General features: G+C 37.4%; 1 protein-coding gene across 1 annotated transcript; it reads left to right on the top strand.

Moving 5' to 3' along the window:
• The first annotated feature begins 9,678 nt into the window (after nt 1-9,678).
• LOC110542998 (prolactin-8A9-like) lies at nt 9,679-18,819 on the top strand. The gene is made up of 5 exons (XM_060372590.1): nt 9,679-9,709; nt 11,527-11,708; nt 13,790-13,828; nt 16,703-16,882; nt 18,631-18,819. The coding sequence occupies exons 1-5, from the start codon at nt 9,679-9,681 to the stop codon at nt 18,817-18,819; spliced, it is 621 nt and encodes a 206-aa protein (XP_060228573.1).
• Nucleotides 18,820-20,013: the final 1,194 nt, after the last annotated feature.

Below are 20,013 nucleotides of genomic sequence, written 5' to 3' on the forward strand. Positions count from 1 at the left end.
ACACAATTAACCCATTTGTATTTTAAGGTAAAATAAAAATTTACACTCTCCTTTTTAATTGGATTAATTGATTTGATGCTGTTTAACTTCTTGAGTTCTTTATATATACTGGATATTAGCCCTCTGTCAGATATGAGGTTGGTGAAGATTCTTTCCCAATCTTTAGGCTGTCCTTTTGTTTTGATGACAGTGTCCTTTGGTTTACAGAAGCTTTTCTCAATAGAGGAATATTGAATGGCAGATAAACACTTAGTGAAATGTTCAACGCCTTTAATCATCAGGGAATGCAAATCAAAACTACATTTTACCTTACACTCATCAGAATGGTTAAGATGAATAACTCAAGTGACAACATATGCTGGAGAGGATGTGGAGAAAGGAGAACCCTCCTCCACTGCTCTCGGGAATGTAAACTTCTACAGCCACTTTGGAAATCAATCTGGCACTTTCTAAGACAATTAAGAACAGAGCTTCTTCAAGATCCAGCTATACCACTTCTAGGAATATATCCAAAAGAGGCTCAAGTATACAACAACCCTCCTCCACTGCTGGTGGGAATGTAAACTTGCTCAACCACTCTGGAAATTAATCTGGCACATTTTCAGACAACTAGGAATAAAGTTTCCTCAAGATCCAGACATACCACTCCTAGGAATATATCCAAAAGAGGCTCAAGTACACAATAAGGACATTTGCTCAGCCATGTTTGTAGCAGCTTTATTTGTAATAGCCAGAAGCTGGAAACAGCCCAGATGCCCCTCAATTGAGGAATGGATACAGAGACTGTGGTATATCTACACAATGGAATTATACTCAGCAATAAAAACAAGGAAGTCATGAAATTTGCAGGTAAATGGTGGGAACTGGAAAAGATCATCCTGAGTGAGGTATCCCAGAAGCAGAAAAACACACAGGGTATATATGTGTATATATCCATTCATAAGTGGATACTAGACATATAATATAGGATAAACATACTAAAATCTGTACACCTAAGGAAGCTAATCAGGTAGGAGGACTTTGGCTAAGATGCTCAATCTCCATTCAGAGAGGCAAAGAGGATGGACAACGGAGGAGGGAGAAAGCAGAAAACAGGACAGGCGCCTACCATAGAGGGCCTCTGAAAGGCTTTACCCTGTAGGGTATCAAGGCAGATGCTGAGACTCATAGCCAAATTTTAAGCAGAGTACAGGGAATATTATGAAAGAATTTGGAGATTGTAAGACCTGGAGAGGACAGGAGCTCCATAAGGACAGCAACCAAATCCAAAAAAGTCTGGGCACAACAGTCTTTTCTGAAACTGATACTCCAGCCAGGGACCACTCATGGAGATGACCTGGAATCCCTGCACAGAGGTAGCCTATGGCAGTTCAGTATCCAAGTGGCCTCCATAGTAATGGGGACAGGGACTGTCTCTGGCATAATCTGATTGGCTTACTCTTTGATCACCTACCCTGAGGGGGGAGCAGTCTTACCAGGCCACAGAAAAAGACAATGCAGCCATTCCTGATAAGACCTGATAGACTAGGATCAGAGGGAAGGGGAAGAGGACCTCCCTTTTCAGTGGAATGGGAGAGGGACATGAGTGGGGAAGATGGAGGGTGGGATTGGGAGGGGAAGATGGAGGGAGAGACAGTGGGGATACAAAGTGAATAAACTGTAATTAATAAACACTCTCTAAAGCTATTTTTCAAGATAAAAAAATATTTCAATGCATTTTTTAAATTATTGTCCCAATTCCAAACTCCTTGTTCCTTCACCATATTTTAATTCTTAAACTTTTTAAAATAATTAAACAGTTACAGTTGATATTAATAAGTAATAACATAAGTATTTTTAATAAGATAGGTAATATAATTATTTTTGTAGGAAGCACAAATTGATTTTCATTGTGCTTTATCTTTATTATTATTATTATTTACAATCACTTCACTTTGCATCTCTCTTGTAGCCTCCTTCCTCATCTCTTCCTAGTCCTACCCTCCATCCCTCCTCCTTCCCTGTCCCTCTTCCCTAGTCCATTGATAGGGGAAGTCTTTCTCCCCTACTGTCTGACCCTAGCCTATCAGATCCCATCAAGACGTCCTGGATCCTTTTCCTCTGTGGGCTAGCTATGTCACCCTCCAGGAAAAGTGATCAAGGAGCACTCAAGCAAGTTCATGTCTGAGACAATCATAGAACTCAAGGAGGAAAATTTGAGTGACTTCTGCAATGAGGTCTCTGTGTGAATTATGTTGAGAAGGTTAATCAATTTGACGGATGGAAAAACAAGTTTTGCAATCTAAGACTAAGATCTACTCATTTCTGTCAATTTTATTATGGTTTAGAACATTTGAAAAGTTTCAGTTAAAACAAATAAATCTTCCAGAACTGTTTCATTAGTGATTTGTTCTATCTACCACAACAGTTTTCAGAAGTTTAATCCAGCATCAGGGATATGTTCTTGTTTGCCGAGGTGGTAAACATGCCCTGAGATCTGAACCCAAATACACAGAATCCCTAGGAAAAGAAAGAATGAAGCTGCCTATTACTGTAACCCTGGTTTCGGGAGGTGGAGACAGTGGGGTTCCTGGGGCTTGTAGTTAACCATTCTATCTAATTAATGGGCACTATGTTGAGTGAGATAACCCGTCTTAAAACAAGTGTAGAGAGTGAATAACAAGTCATTCAAGATAGGCCTTCATATACAAGTGTATATACATGTACAACTGCATATCTAGGCACACACCACACACACATGCAGATACCTGAACATATGTGCATGCATGTTTATACACATAGACACTCATGCAAACACATAATCACAAATACACGTATGCATATAGATGCACACGCATACACAAATACAAACACTGATGAACCTGTCTTGATTCTGTGATAAAATACTCCAATTAAGGGGGGAAAAAAGAGATTGTTTTTTCAAGCTCACTTCTATGTGAACAACTCAGGATGAGGATTACTTGTACTTCTGAATGAATTTCAACTCCTGATTTATAAATATTTCCTTCTTATCACCTGTTACTCTCAAAGTTCTTCCACTGCTCTAAAATATTTTTTCTAAAGCATGAGTAGCTTGTGTACAAACCTCAGAGTACTCTTTCTGTTCCTGTATTTGTTGTCTTGTCTTTCCAACTAAAGTTGTAAAATCCTTGAAGAAGTGTCTTCAATTTTTTTCTTTTCTTTTTTTTCCTCTTCTATATGGAATTTTGTTGTTTATGTTTATTGTACATAGTAGTAGCAGAGACCGTGAAGTCATTTTTGCTCAGGTGTACTATTTACCTTATCTGTATTCATCTCCTCACCTTCTCTTTCTCATCTCTCCCCACCTCTTCTGATATTTATCGCTCCAGGTATAAACATTTTGGTTTTCAGAAAGCACAATAATTCAATTGCCTTGTACTATGGATTTTTTTTTAAATTTTTTATTTAACTTTTATTAATTATACTTTATTCCTTTTGTATCCCCCATAAGCCCCTCCCTCCTCCCCTCCCGGTCCCACCCTCCCCCTCTTTCTGCATGCATGCCTCTCCCCAAGTCCACTGATAGGGGAGGTCCTCCTCTCCTTCTTTCTGATCTTTTTTTTTTTTTTTTTTTTTTTTTTTTTTTTTTTTTTTTTTTTTGTTCTTCTCAATGCAGTTTATTCAGGAACCTTGAAAAATCTTCTTACCCTGGGGAAAGCCAGCCCACAGCTTAAATAGCCTCTGGGTAGCCAACCCCAGTGTGCCTCGTGGGCAATGCAGATAGGTCCACATACATGGAAGCAAGCCAGATCCTCAGCCTTAGCCAAATATGGAGTTGTTTGTGACAGAGAGCACTCACCATCTGGAAGGTGGAAGGTGGAAACCAGCTCCATCTTTAAGGCGCGGCATTACGCAGCTCTCTACAGTTTCCCCTTTTTGTTTTAGATGCATCAGGCAAGAGTAGAGGTCTGATCTCTGATATTAGAAATAAATTGGGACTTTGTACAGATGTTCATTTAGGTGTCATCCACCCAAAGAGCATCAGACCCGTCCAATACCTTTTTCTCAGAGGCGGGACCTGGGGCATCAACCCGCATGCAAACAGACATGCTCTTCTCTGGGTCGAAAGCGGCTGACCCTGAGTGCAGTGCTTAGCCTCGCATCCTGAGCATAACATTTTAGCTTTTTATGGCAGCCAACCATGCTTGGGGAGACTGTCCTGCTTCAATGGCTGTAAAGGCCTGATCATCTGAAGGAAGGGGCAGGCATGGGAGAGTTAGCAGGCCTTCCGGTGTTGGTCTCCTTGGTTTGCCTCTGGTATATACGCAAGATTAGAGTCTCACAACAGCGTAATGCAGCCATGATCATTCAGGCCTGTACTATGGATTTTAATTATAAAATTGTTTACATAATGTCAGGTGAAACTATCCTTTACACATAAAATTTTTAGAATTTTATTATTTTTGCATATTGAATTTAGGAAAAAAATTGTAAAGGCCATTTTTAGAGTGAGAAATTGGAAAAGAAAGAAAGAAATGTTCTTTAAAATTTCTAGGCTAGGTCAAAGGAGCAGAACAAAAAGCACCGTGAAAAAATAGTTTAGAGCCTAAAAAGCTTTAGGAATCAAAACATGAAACAGCTGTCACCATGGATGGGGACCGTTGTCCTTTGACTGGTTTCACTTCCTTTTAAGGAAATAATGGACTAAAAAATAAATGTCTATGTCTAGGAGTAAATACAAAGGCTTTGCTGTAGCTTCACATTATGGCCTTTTAAAATAATGTAGCATTCCTTTCAATTTGGCATTTCTCATCATATTTCACTCACAGCCCGTCTCTCATGTTTTAATTTATCCATCCTTAAGAAATTACCAGCATTTCACTGTAGAATAGACTGTAGAGTGCGTACCTGCTGGCTATCTCTAAAGTATCCTTGAAGTCTAGAGTGTGACCTACTTCTAATGACTACTATGAACTGTCTGTCATCTTGTGAAAGAGCCACTTCTTCCCTAGCGAACTCTCTTTCTTTTGTGTCATCATGGCCTTGGTTTCAAGAAGAAATGACAAGAAATTTTATGTTTATATCCTTTAACTGTCTTATAAACAAGCCATGAATGCCCAAAATATGGTGAATGAAATCTGCAGATAAATTGAGCCTTTTCTGCAGGGGGAAAACTGACAACACCACTCATCAGAAGGTTCAAGGTTGAACCCAACCCTCCTCTTAGCTATAGACTTCTGACTGATTTTTTTTTAACCTGAAGAAATATCTTACAGGCTCCTCACCACCCACTGCCAAGATAGTATAGCTTGCACCCAGAATAATATTATGTACAAGTGCACTGGAGACTAGAAACATCTGTATTCACAAATATAAAAGGGACAGAGAAACTCACAGAGTAAAGCTTTCAAGTATACTTTTTAACTTACAGCTATGGTCCAAATGCTCTATGAAACCTCCAATGATAGCAGAGGTTGAATTAAAATAATTCAGGCTACTTTTCCCCCCAAAGTCATCGGGTGCTAATTATCCCTTCAATGTCTGCCTGCTTTTAGTGGTATCCATAAAGCAAGAAAGATTAAAAATTAGACCTCAAGAGTCATGATTCACCAGCCCCCAATGTTCATGTGATCTCTGTTTGGCAGAGTGATGGCCACCATCTTAGTGAAGGCTTCTATTGCTGTAATAAAGCACTATGGCCAAAAGCAACTTGAGAGGAAACTATATTTTGTCTTCTACTTTTAGATAAAAGCCCATCACTGTGAGAAGTAAGGAAAGGGACTCAAGCAAGGGAAGAATCTAGAAGCAGGAACTGACTAAGAAACTGTGGAAGAGTGCTGCTCACTGGCTTTCTCCTCATGGCTCACTTAGCCTGATTTCTTATGGAACCCAAGTCTACCATCCCAGAAGTGACATTTCCCATAGTGATCGTGACCCTCCCATATCAATCATCAGTCAGAAAGAAAAATGCACTACAGGCTTGCTGATAAGCCAATCTGATGAGGACATTTCTCAGTCAAGGCTCTATCAAATGATTCTTTCAAAATGATTCTAGTTTGTGTCAAGTTGACATAAAAGTAGCCAGCATAGTCAGATCATGGCCATAGGGAATAAAGGATAGAAGGATTCCTGACCTAAACCCTCCTGAGCTCTTGCTTTTAGTTTCTGTTTCCCATAGAATCATTCTTCCTCTGGTTAGTTTATGTATTAGACCTAATTTTGTGAATTGCAGGTAAAACGTTCCCCACAGCCTCAAGTATTTGAATATTTGGTCACTAGCTGATGTTACTGTTTTTGGAGGCTGCATAACCTTTAAATGGGAAGGCTTAGCTAGCAGACATAGGCTAATTGGTGTGGAACTTTGAGGGCTATTGCATACTTGATTCAATTCTACCATTTTCTTTCTGCTTCCTGCCTGTACTGGAGAGAGCAAACATGCCTTTCCTGCTATGATGAATTAGTGCCTACTATAATGTATTAATGTCCCCTGATAATCCAACCAATGACCATTCATGTATATAATAACCTAGATAACCTTTCTCAGATGTAGCCCATGGCAGCTATGTCTCCAAGTGGGTACCCTAGTAAGGGGAACATGGACTGTCTCTGACATGAACTCAGTGGCTGGCTCTTTGACAACCTTCCCCTGAGGGGGGAGGAGCCTTGCCAGACCACAAAGGAGGACAATGCAGCCAGTCCTGATGAAACCTGATAAGCTAGGATCAGATGGAAAGAAAGGAGGTCCTCCCCTATCAGTGGACTTGGAGATGAGTGTGGGAGGAGATGAGGGAGGGAGGGTGGGATTGGGAGGGATTTAGCAAGGGGGCTACACCTGGGATAAAATGAATAAACTGTAATTAATATAAAAAATAAAAATCTAGTTAAAAAATGGAGGAGGAACAAGCAAAAGCATATTTATGAAGGTCCCGACATTTACTTAGTGAGATCTATCCCATGGCCTGGGAATTCTGGGAATGAATGCATCTAAATGAGGAACATATTTAGTTTCAAAGGACTAGTTAATTTACTAAATTTATTCTGTGACCAGTCTTTCCTGCAAAGAATATACTGTCACTGGCCAAATCCAGTGAACAACACCCCAAGTAATATTTGTGATTGTGAGATAGACTGGGAAAGCTATATGGATCAGTGGTTCATCTCAAACTGGGAATACAGTTTCCAAGTACCATATTAATGGGGTCTAGTCAGTGTACTGGATACTAGGAGGCCTGTCATCTAATCCCACCTTGATAGCGCTTGGTTTTTCTGACATATGAAACTTTTTTTCTTAATACGCACTCAATAACCATAAAGACAACAAAATTCACATTATTAGTATCAGTGGTGTTAATAGTATCCTGTGCTGACCTGTAATTTTGGGAATATGGGAGTTATTTGTGCTTGTAAAGTTTTCTTCTTTTAATCTAACATTAAGGTAATTTTCTCTTTTCAGTGTGAATGTGGGCTACACTTACAGATAATGTATGCTTCTCTCTGTATGTGCATATGTTTGTATATTTGTGTGTATGTGTGTATATGAATCTATGTCTGTATATACATGGGAGAGAGAGCTTTCACAAGTATTTGTGAGAGTTACTTTGTAAACTTCCTAATTCATAGAATGGAAAAATATGGCAGAAAAACAATTTCCAAATCTATGGAAAAAATAATCCAATCACCCAGGAAGCATTAGAAGACAAAACATGTAAGAAGAGGGTAAACCTTTCCATTGAGCATTATAGTCAGGTTTCTATGATGAAAAGAGTTTTCATTTGACTAAATTAAGTATCAAATAGAAGACAACTGTTGGGGCATACTAACAGTGCCTTCCTGAAAATATGTTACAGAGGACACCTTAAGGAAGAGTCCCTATCAATTTGCCTTGTGGCCTAAAATTCCTGCGTATTCAAAATCACTGGGGCCTAAAGCCAGTGGGAGAATGAGTAGATATATCAGGGAACATAACACTTGCCCTAGGGGTAAGGTTTTAGGTCTGCCTCCGAGAGTATTCTGTGCACAACTCTTCACGTAGACAGGAGTGCTGGGGGTGAAGGTGTAATAGGGAAACAAGCTACACAAAAGGTTTGGAATGTGTTTCTTGAGGCGGTGAAATTTATGCTGAACTTGTGTGGCTGAAGAAAGGGGAGTTTGTGGGGAGGTTATTAGACCACGGTCCTTTCCTAAAACACTATTGACAGATAAACAACTTCAGAGGGTGGGACCTAGTGAAAGTCTAACAAAAGGTATATCAAATCAGAAAGAGGAGTAAGTTTTGTAGGTCTGAGAGTGCTTTACTCCTTCTCGAGCCTTAGCCAAATGCCGGCTCTTCCTGATCATATGTCACAGTTCCAAATGCAGCATCCTAAAGAGTTCATAGGGCTGTCTTTAGATAAGAGGTTTAGAAGTGATGTTGTGATCCATGCTACCCTATACCACCATGAATGTATTTTGGAAGAAACAACCAATATATGCTTGAGGCTTGTCTATGATGTGTAACAACAATGCTAAAGTCAGATTAACGTCCATGTAGATGCAGGATTAGTAAGTTAATGTATGGTTTCCCGAAGTAGGTAATGTTGGTCTAGAAAACTGGTGAGTCTCTATAAAGTTTCCATTACCTGAATCCCACCTCTACACAACTTACATTTTTGGAGAGATCAAAGTGGCCTTCCAAAAATGATATTTGACAGTCAGGCTTCTGAAATCCCTCATACCATTCTTGCCACTGTATCTTCTTCTGAATGCACACCAGAACTAACTGGTTGGCCTAAATTAAGACAGCATGTGATCCCTTTCAAAAATATGGGGAAATATGGTTGGTATTGAAGTGAAAGATCCACCAATGTGGACAGGTTGCCAGAATCTGGAAGCCACTGTGGAGTTGACTTTGGAGAATTGTCACCAGTAGTACTATGGCCTAAGTGATTATACTCTCAATAAATGTATAAACTTATAATCTCTAGGAAAACAGTGGCACAATTATTTTTATTTTGGTGCAAGGAATTTCTGATACAATTAAGACCATTTACAAGGAAAGAATCCATACTTGATATTTTCAGCCAATGCTAAATCATTGACTTGAGAAGCCATACACTCTAGAAAGAACTTAAAAGAGTTTTTCTGTTAAATATATCTGATGTATTTCAAACTGACTTTGAAATATCTAAATTATGCATGTAGATTATTATACCTGTCAGGTTAATTTATAGAAAATTACTCTTCACAGCAGTCAGTGACTACTGGCAGAGATTCAGGATAACACTATATAGACTTTACTAATGCTGGGCCATGTTGGTCAAATATTCAATAAAGACTCCCTCTCTTTCCACAAACATTATGATAAAAAACCTACAAGAGTCTAAGGAAGGGGAAGTGATTATGAACAATTTTCTTCTGGTCTGACATGAGTATCCATCGTCAGGCACTGAGATGACTCCAGAGATATAAAAAATATCTTGGACAGGAAGCAACATATAGGAACAAGCAGAAAGAAATATTCCAGAAACAGATAAGGATGAGATAATAAAACTTTTGACATTACCTGGAGATAGACAGACATGTTTCACGTATGAACATGACTTCTTGCTGTCATATGGCTCTGCATGCCCTTGGGGCTATCTGCTAGAAATTTAAGTAGGAGGAAACTAGCCAAAAACATGACTCCAGTGAAGCCCCTCTCCAGATTGAGCACTCATCCTGCTTGGGACCTCTTCAATGATGGAGCTGCCATTGAGTCAACTTAACTTCTGTAAGTGAATTCTCCCTTATGTCTCTCTGTGTTAAAAGATCCTGTTAAGTTGTTCACTGAATTTTATTCTTAGGAATATTTGATGTTTAATGTGACATAAAGAGATATTTGTTCATAGTTTACTAATAGTAAAACTCTGTGTAAACTTTCTCATATCTTTTAACATTATTTTTTGAAAGCAACTGTACAAGAGCACAAGAGATAATTGTATAAATAGTTTCATCATCTTTTAGCTTCAGACATGTTGCAGTTTTGAAGATAGCCTGACTTTTCTCTACTAAAGTGAGAGAAGGAGGAGGAAAGTGGAGGAGAAAGTGTTACTGTTATCCAATGAGTAGAAATGACAGGGATCATTAAACATTTCCCAATGCACAGCATACCTTCCAGAACAAATGATACAGTACAAAAGGACAACATTTGGAATTTACAAAATTAGAAAATATTGAGGCTGTAAAAGTCAGTTGGTCCAACTCATCTTATCTCAAGGCAGAAGAAACAGAATTTTGGTAGTCAATATTGTTTATTAGTTTTCTTATGGGAAAAAAAATCTGACTAAGCTTTACATTCTGAAAACTGAAGTAGAGAAAGATGCCAGATTGTGCCTTATATGTTTCCAGTTTAGGCAATGCCAAATGGTATCACAAAAAGAAGAGCTGACAAAGCACTATATTTTATAGGAAATACTTGCTGGAGAAAAAGATGACAACAAAAATATTTTGAATAAAATAAGACGACATTTTATGTTTTGATATTTTTTGAGAATGTCATGCATAAATATTGTATATCACTCATCTAACTTTCCAAAACCCCTTTTTCATGGTCTTTTTCAAGTTCAGGGCCATCTTAAAAAAATCATTATTGTTACATAAATAGATACATATCAACATATAAACAACATGCTTAACCCATTTGGTGTTGCTCATATGCCTATGACTTCAGGCCAGATTACCAGGTATTGAATAATCAAATAAATGTCTGGACCTCTGGCTCTTATATTCATTCTTCCCCTTACTCTAAGATGTTCCTGCAGCCTTACATGTAAGTCTCCTGTTGTGGTGCCTAATGAGTAGTAAACTTGAGGTTGAAGAAAGCCTGATCAATGCCAAAATGCTGGTTTAGGGAGAAAACAAAGTAGATCAGATTGAGGTTTTGGGTGGAAAGATGTTAGTGTTCCCTCCATGACAATGTGACAGATAAAGTAATGAAGTTTGGTATTCACATATTACATTGGGAATAGTACACTAGGGGAAAATCATTTGACTATGTAGGCCTTCTTCTCCATTAATATATTCAGATTGCAATTGTGATAATCTAATCTGCTCATTAAAATTATTATTAAGAAAAGAAAATAATCTGAAGCTTGTGATGAAATGGTACTCTGTTGAAGTTTTATCATGAGTTAGCAATTCTGAACTGACATATATTAAGACAGCATTATTTTTATCTTCTATAATTATCAAATGTGTTTATTTATTGTCAAACCATATAGAGAAAGCAAATACATAAAGTATGATATTTTTGTCCCACCCTCATTCCAAATGCTAGTATCAGAAACAAGCTTTAAAAATAACAAATTTTCAAGAATTTGGTAACTGAAAATGAGCTTAATCTCCAAAGATACTAAACTGTCTTTATATTATTCAGAAAAATACAATTACTTGCCTAAGTACCGTAGTATTCATATCTGTCATGCCTGGTATTCAATACCAAGTCATGCAGTAAGGTAAACTTTGGCCAGATAAACTTTACTGAATCTTTTGAGCCTTGAAAACCTCAGATTAATGCATCATCCCTAAGTGGCTCTTGTTTCTATGTAGCAGGGACATTGCTGCTGCTGCTGGTGATGTCAAACCTGCTGCTGTGGGAGAAAGCTGCAGCAATTCCTGCATGTCATACTGAAGACGGAAGCTGTAGCGAACCACTTGTGGAAACATTTAACAATGCCATCCATAGAGCTGAAAACATCCATAACCTTATCCACCAACTACATGAAGAATTTGTAAGTACCTCAACCTTCTAGATCCTGAGACATTAAGCATCATGACCCAAATATCAGAAACTGTACCTTAATAGGCAAAGAACCTGCCAGCTACTGAAACATGGACAGGGTCAATTACACAGTTTCATGAAATTTCAATGAAACTAATGACTTTTCTATGTTTTTCTAAACAATAATAATAACCTATGGAATAAACCTTTAAAATTTGCCCAGGGGAGGAACTCTCATTTCCTATCTTTGTATTCAGGGTCACTAATTCCTTTGGCCATATTCATCTAGCACAATGCAGATATTCACGCTAGAAGATGTGTATTGCAGTGATGCAGGGAAATATAAATTTGGAACACAAGTAAACTAAAACATGGGAAGAGCCACAAAAAACAGAGACAAGGAAGAGAGAAAGAAAGAAAGAAAGAGAGAGAGAAAGAAAGAAAGGAAGGAAGGAAGGAAGGAAGGAAGGAAGGAAGGAAGGAAGGAAGGAAGGAAAAGAAAAGAAAAGAAAAGAAAAGAAAAGAAAAGAAAAGAAAAGAAAAGAAAAGAAAAGAAAAGAAAAGAAAAGAAAAGAAAAAAGAAAAAGAATAGAAAGTCTAGCCTTTCAAGAAGCTGCCTACTGAGAAATGTGGTTTAAAGATCTTTTTATCATTTTTAAATTTATTTTTTTTCTTCACAATTTATTCATTATATATCCCAGTTGAAGCCTCCTCCTTCAACTACCCCCTGCCTCACCCCCTTCCCTCTTTTTCCATCCCCTACTGAAAGGAGAAGTTCTCTACTCTTGCTGTCTGCCCATAGTTTTTTAAGTCTCATCAGGACTGCCTGGATCCTCTTCCTCTGTGGTCTGGCAAGGCTGTATCATCAGGGGTGAGTGTGATCAAAGAGCAGTCAACTGAGTTCATACTAGAGACAGCTCCTGTTCAGATCCACATGTAGGCTGCCAATTGGCCACATCTGAGCAGGGAGTCTAAGTCCTCTCCATGCACGGTCCTCAGTTGGTGCATCAGTTTCTGCAGGAACACCTGACCTCAGATCTTTAGTTTTGTTGGTCTCCTTGTGGAGTTGCTGTCCTTTCTATGTCCCTCTACTCCCACCCCTCTCTTCCTCCATAAGACTCTCTATGCTCTGCCCAAAGTTTGGCCACGAGTCTCAGCATCTGCTTCAATCCCCTATTAGGTGAATCCTTTCAGAGGACCCTCTATAGTAGGCTCCCATCCTGTTTCCTCTCATCCACCGCTTCTGGTGTCTGTCCTCAACATCCTTAGTCATCAGGGAAGTACAAATAAAAACAACTCTGAGATTCCATCTTACTCTGATCAGAATGGCTAAGATCACTCAGGTGACAACACATAATGGAGAGGATGTGGAGAAAGAGAATCTTCCTCCATTGCTGGTCGGGGTGCAAAATTGTACAAAAATTTCAGAAATCAACCTGGTACTTTGTCAAAAAAGTGGGAATAGCACTATCTCAAGATCCAGATATACCACTCCTAGGCATATATCCAAAAGATGCTCCACCATTCAATAAAGACATTTGATCAACAATGTTAATAGAAGCTTTATTTTTAATAGCCATATATTGGAAACAACCTAGATGTCCCTCAATAAAGGAATGGATACAGAAATTGTGGTATATCCACACAATGAAATATTACTCAACTATTAAAAACAAGGGAATTATGAAATTTGCAGGCAAATGTTAGGAATTAGAAAAGATCATGTTGAGCAAGGTATCCTAGAAGCAGAAAGGCACACATGGTATATATTCACTTATAAATGGATATTAGCAGTATAATATAAGATAGCTATCTACAGACCTAAAGAAGCTAAACACGACAGAGGATACTCAAATTTCATTCAGAATGGCAAACAGCTTCAAAGATTTTCAACGGTACAGTTTGTCCATTATCTATTCCTTTCTCCTGCTTACTACATGCCATTTCGAAAGGTCAGAAAATACAAAGGAAAACAGACAAACACTCAGCACACTGAATATTAGGAGAATGTGTCTCTGTTTTTAACAAATATGACTTTATATTTGTTTCTTTATTGACTAGATGTTATTTTTTCCCCTTTCCATGACTCAGTTCTACCAAGAATTCTCTTCCAGTGAATTTTCTACTATTGTAAGTACATAACTTCTTTCCAGGTGCTTCCCAAAGGCAAGCTCATGTCGTTGATTGTACCTTTGAATAAAAAGCATTGCACAGTATTTTTAGGTTCTGTTCTTAACTGACAGTTTTTCAACTTTCTAACCTTCACAGTAATCTACTAAACTTCCAAAATTTGCTGATTATTAGAAGTAATTAAGCTATTCTAAATTGTATATATTTAAACAATTTTAATATTTCATTAATAATACAATGACTAATATGATACATAGCATTACTAATGTTTTATAATGTTGGTGACTATAGTTTACTATAAAATAGTCTATTTTCATGAGTGATATCAAAACGCAAAAAAATTTTATTCCAAAACTATTATAATCTTTGTCTTACACAGCTATGTATAAGCAGTGTCAAATTAATGAATTTATAATTATAACGTCTGGGTAAATAAATATCATTATTTATTGACAGGAAATAGGATAACTGATAAATTTGATCTGTGTTTTGTGCTAAAATACTACAGAAAGATGATAATTAAAACATTTAGTTTTGATAGATTTACTCCTTTCAATGTTGCCCTTCTAAATAGTACCTTTAAGGAAAAAGTGAGAAGATGGAAGAATAAGAAAAGAAGGACTTCAAAACTGAGTGAGAAGTCAAATTAAGTTGCAGTATAAGGTGATAGGCACTTTCTTAATTTGTTAATATCAGCTTTTTATTTGAATTACTTTTTTTTTAAATAATTCATTCACATTGTATCCTGGCTGTAACCCCCTCATTTGTCTCATCTCAGATGTAGCGCATGGCAGCTCAGTCTCCTGAGCTTTTATGAATATCAGCTTTTATGAAGTATTTATTGTCGAAATTTAGCTTTTATGAATATCAGCTTTTATGAAGTATTTATTGTCGAAATTTAGATAGCCATTGAAATGCTTGAATATTCTGGTCGTGAAGTCATTTAAACAATTTCTGAAACCTAACTGAACTTTTGTGCTCATTCTGAGGTTGACCGACTCTATAGGAGGGATCAAGCTGCTTTCATAGCCAGAACTTACTGCCATCCTAATATCACGAACCTTCCGGATAGGGGAACTGAACACACAAATATGAAAGTAAGTTTCCTTTATAGGTTTTTCACAAAACATCAGAGGTAATGCACAGGATTTGTGGTGCTGCTGGATATTTCAGGCATTATGATAGATGGAGCAATCATACATGAAGAAAAATTAGAGGTTAAGCACAAAAACTATATTATGACCTTGATAGATTATAAATAAAATACCCTTAAAGAATATAGCAAATTCTTAGTCATTATAGTGGGTGGTATTTTAGGGAGGACTTGACACTGAAATTTTATTTACTGCTTTTTAGAGCATTTTGAGCTAAATTGGCTATTTGTGATTATATACTCACTCCTATATAAGTGACGAAATGTAGCTGTGTTTATTATATGTTGCTAATGGGTTCCTCATGGCTGTATCCTACATTTCAGAATATTACCCCTCCTCTTCTTGATTTTCAAATTCCCCTGGTGCTATTTATTTATTTATTTGTTTATTTATTTTTTTTTTACCTATCTCTTTATCTTTCTATGATTTTCTATGCCTCAACAAAAGCTAGATGGGCAGAATAATACTGTGAAATACTAGTATTGTTTCTTAGTATGCAACAATGCCTTAATTCATGGTGATAAGCTTTACATATCACAGTCAATCTATTTTATGGTTGCTATCATATCCTCGTCCTGACTTCCTATAATATAATATAGGAATATGATTTAAGTGGGATATGATATGACAATAAGAGAAAATGAAGACAAAGAAAATGAAGAAAAATTTTCCTTAGAGGTACAATTTTGGTAGATATGTCAAAAAGTACTCTCTTAGCAATGTTATATTTGCACCTCACAAAAAACTTAATGAGAGGTGGTATTATTTGAGTAACTAATAAAAAGAAATGGATGTTTTGAAACATTACTAAACATTACTAAACATGTACTAAACATTTACGCTTGTCTGGAATTTAAGAATGCCAGTGGGCATTTCATCCTACTGCAGATTTCAATCTAAATAAATGCTCCATTTTTTTGCCATCACCATTTGCCTGCTCCTTTCATCAATGTCATTTACATCTTCCTATTGTATGGATGGGATTTAGTCTACTATCATCTTTAACATCATTGGGGAAACTAGCACACATCAATTGAGTCAATAGTTAAAATAATATAGGAGCATTAAATACTAGAGAAGCAAAATTCTGCTGTGATTTCCACTGATTGTATTATTAAATAAATGTTCTGTCATAATTATTCACATATGCATACTGATAAAATATACTGCTTTTTCAGAGGCAAAGGAAAAAGCACAAAAAGGAGTACCACACTCTCTTCATTGTGTCTGTTCTAATTTCTTAAATTTGCCTAGAAATCCTAAATATGTACGCTAATGAATGGCTGACTTTTTGGTGTGTGTGAATAACCGAGTGAAAGTGAATTGAGCCACTTTCCTTGGTTAGAGTCATCTATATTTCATGAGTCAAATATTATTGGCACCTATTGAGTCCCTTAAGACTTGTTTTACCGATTGATAGACAAGCAACCAAATAATATATATCTGATAACAGAGAAAGCTGTTTGAATTTAACAGGGAGATCATAACATGGTGTGCTATCTCAGAAATATGCTCATTTATACGCTTTATTTTGTAGACAATAGACAAATGTTTAAATTTTTCATTCCACACCATGTAATATCTATACTACATGTGTCATATATACATAGTTAAAAACAGGTTTCAGTTTAGCTTCTTCACATGAACGTAACATGCAACATCCTGCTTTACTTAAATCATTTTAATGCAATAAAATAATGTTTCTATTGTGTTTGCTCAGACCAAAAAATATGTAAAAATGATGATCAATTTTGTGGGTGCCTGGATCACCCCTCTCTACCATCTGGTGGCTGAACTGAGTGCCATGGAAGGGGTTCCTGAAACTATCCTTTCAAAAGCCAATGAGATCGAAGAGAACAACAGAGACATCCTGGATGACCTTAGATGGATACTCACCAAGGTGAGAAATTTTATGAATATTCTGATTCATAAAACAGATGGGTTCTGAAAATTAGGGGAAAAAATCAGAAATACCTCATTTTTCCAGAGTGAAACAGAAATCTGATTTTGTGAACAAGCTTTTTGCAAGACAGTGGTTCTCAACCCGGGGGTCATGACTCCTTTGAGGTCAAAAGACTATGCCACAGTGATTAAATATTCAGACATCCTGCATATCAGATGTTTCCATTATGTTTAATTACAGCAGCAAAATAACAGTGATGAAGTAGCAGTTTTATGGTTGATGGTACAACAGCATGAGGAACTGTATTAAAGGCTCACAACATTAGAAGAGTTGAGAAATACTGCCCTAAGAAGTAGCTGGCAGCTCCAACCCTCAGAGATGCTCATTGTCACCAAGCACCCCGGGAAGGAGATTCAAACACAGCCATTACTCTTAGAGACTTAGAGGACACCTTTTCTGGACAGAGTAAAAAGAGCTCAGCTCCTTCTATCATAGTCATCTCTTGGCTCTGTAAATTAAATCACCTTTTGATACTCATTATATGTGAGCTTTTCATATATAAACGTCTGAAAAAATGGATTTGATTGAAATGTATAAAAGAGTAAGGGTGCATATCAGCTTCCATGAAATACAAAGGATGTGTAAGTGTCTTCTGAGTGAAAATAGCTCTCCAAATGTCCCAGAGTCGAACAGAAATTTCCTACTTCTCTGCTTCTGAAGGGGCATAGCTCCTCTGTGATTCTATCATGTAATGTTTTAGTATGCAATGTAATGCAACTCCAGAGGAGTCTTGATCACACTTTTTTATGTTTCTTTTTTTTAAATTTTTATTAATTACACTTTATTCATTTTGTATCCCCCCATAGGCCCCTCCCTCCTCCCCTCCCAATCCCACCCTCCCTCCTTTTTCTGTATGCATGCCACTCCCCAAGTCCACTGATAGGGGAGGTTCTACTCTCCTTTCTGATCTTAGTCTATCAGTTCACATCAAAAGTGGCTGCATTGTCCTCTACTGTGGCCTGGTATGGCTGTCCTCCCCAGGGGGAGGTGATCAAAGAGCAGGCCAGTCAGATTATGTCAGAGGCAGTCCCTCTTCCTATTACTATGTAACCCACTTGGACACTGAACTGCCCTGGGCTACATCTGTGCAGTGATCATACTTTTTTTTTTTTTTTCTTAGCAATTTCTTTTTTTTTTTTTTTTTCAATGCAGTTTATTCAGGAACCTTGAACAATCCTCGGACCCCGGGGATAGCCAGCCCACAGCTTAAATAGCCTCTGGGTAGCCAACCCAGGCGTGCCACGGGGGCAATGCAGATAGGTCCACATACATGGAAGCAAGCCAGATCCTCGGCCTTAGCCAAATGTGGAGTTGTTCATGACAGAGAGCACTCACCATCAGGAAGGTGGAAGGCAGAAACCAGCTCCATCTTTAAGGCATAGCATTCCGCAGCTCTCTATGAACATCTGTACAAAGTCCCAATTTATTTCTAATATCAGAGATCAGACCTCTACTCTTGCCTGATACGTCTAAAACAAAAAGGGGGAACTGTAGAGAGCTGTGATCATACTTTTTAAAATACAAGCTGCTTGAGAGTCTCCTGGCCTAGATAAATGAATACAAGTTACTTTGATGGAAGCATTCCATTTCTGAAGGTATTTCTCTGGTTAAACATCTAAGAAACAAGGAAAGGGGAACACTAACAATATACTCAACAAGTAACTTACTCTCATTTTGATTTATAGGCCTATCCTACAGCAAGGATGAAGGAAGACTTCCCCACCTGGCAATATCTCCCGGTTTTAAAATCAAATAACAAATACTATAAATTTTTGGCTATTTTTAACCTTTCCAGTTGCCTAAAAACTTGTATATCCTACACTATCTATCATATCAGAGATTTGAAGTGTTTAATAACAGGGGAAGGTTGCTAAGTGCACCCCGTCTGCTTTGAAGGTGGTCCATGACAGCCCATTGCTGAGAAGTTTCTGGTAATTTTATACCTTTGAATGTATTTGTGGGTGTGACATGTCTCTCTTTTCATAATAAAAACCATTCTCCTTAGAAATATTCATATCTAAAAGCCTATTTTTTGTTTGCTAAATAGAAGGCCAGTCAACAAAGTTAGCTTGCCCCTACCAAATTTATCACAAACAATAGACGGTATACATGCAAGTAAATTTAAAGTTCATTTCAGTTTACTCAGAATATCACTTCACATAAAAGTAACAGAAGTCAAGTTATTATAATCAAAGTCTAAAGAAATTTATATATAACAGGAAATATAAATTTCATTATTATTCATGAAATCCAGACTGTCCTGAGGAAACAAGGTTCACAGTGAAAGCACAGCCAAGCCAATACGACTGATATTTAAGTCCACAGGCTCAGGAGGACTTGGAGGGAGAGTGGCATGGTGTGAATGTGGTAAAGACACAGTGAATTGATGTATGAAATTTTCACAGAATTAATTTTTAAAACTTAAAAAATGTTTTAGGATGCAAATACCAGTTAGTCAAGACCCTTAGTAAGCAGAGAACGGGCTGACACTTACATGAACTCCATTGAATGTTTCATGATCACTTTCCCAGTTGGCCTTGCTAGACCATAGAGGAAGAGGATGCAGGCAGTCCTGATGGAGGGACAGATGGTAGGACAACATGACTCCCCATTTCAATGGACTATGGGACGTGCCTTGAGGGAAAAGGATGGGACCAGGAGGAGATGAGGGAGACAGTTACAATGGGAATAAAAATTGAATAAATTATAACAATAACAGTCTCTTTGCAAGATCTGCCCAGTGGTACAATAATAACATGAATATCATGAGATTAACTAACCACTTCCTGGTTAGGTCTAATGATTAATAGTACAATATTTCTCCCTAACAATTTTCAAAAATGCTCAGTAAGCAGCAAGATCCCACTTCTATATAAAAATTATTGATCACAATCACAATTCATTTGTATAGATAGTCACAAAAAAAAAAGAAAATATTGGGAACCGTTTTAAGGCCCTGGATGCTTATTATTGGTGTTCCAAATCCTGAAGGATACAGTAACCACAAAAGGGACATTTACAATAGAACTTTGTTATTAGTGGCTGTTGTGAAGGGTGTAGTGTCCCTA

The sequence above is a fragment of the Meriones unguiculatus genome, chromosome 19, assembly GCF_030254825.1.
Source record: "Meriones unguiculatus strain TT.TT164.6M chromosome 19, Bangor_MerUng_6.1, whole genome shotgun sequence".
In the NCBI taxonomy this organism is placed as follows: Eukaryota; Metazoa; Chordata; class Mammalia; order Rodentia; family Muridae; genus Meriones; species Meriones unguiculatus.

Bases quoted from the DNA above. Each gene is read 5' to 3' on its own strand.
- LOC110542998 (XM_060372590.1), top strand. From the start codon at position 9,679: ATGGAGCTGCCATTGAGTCAACTTAACTTCT. The intron at 11,709-13,789 runs GTAAGTACCTCA...TCCATGACTCAG, and splicing joins ACCAACTACATGAAGAATTT to TTCTACCAAGAATTCTCTTC. The intron at 16,883-18,630 runs GTGAGAAATTTT...TTTGATTTATAG, and splicing joins TTAGATGGATACTCACCAAG to GCCTATCCTACAGCAAGGAT.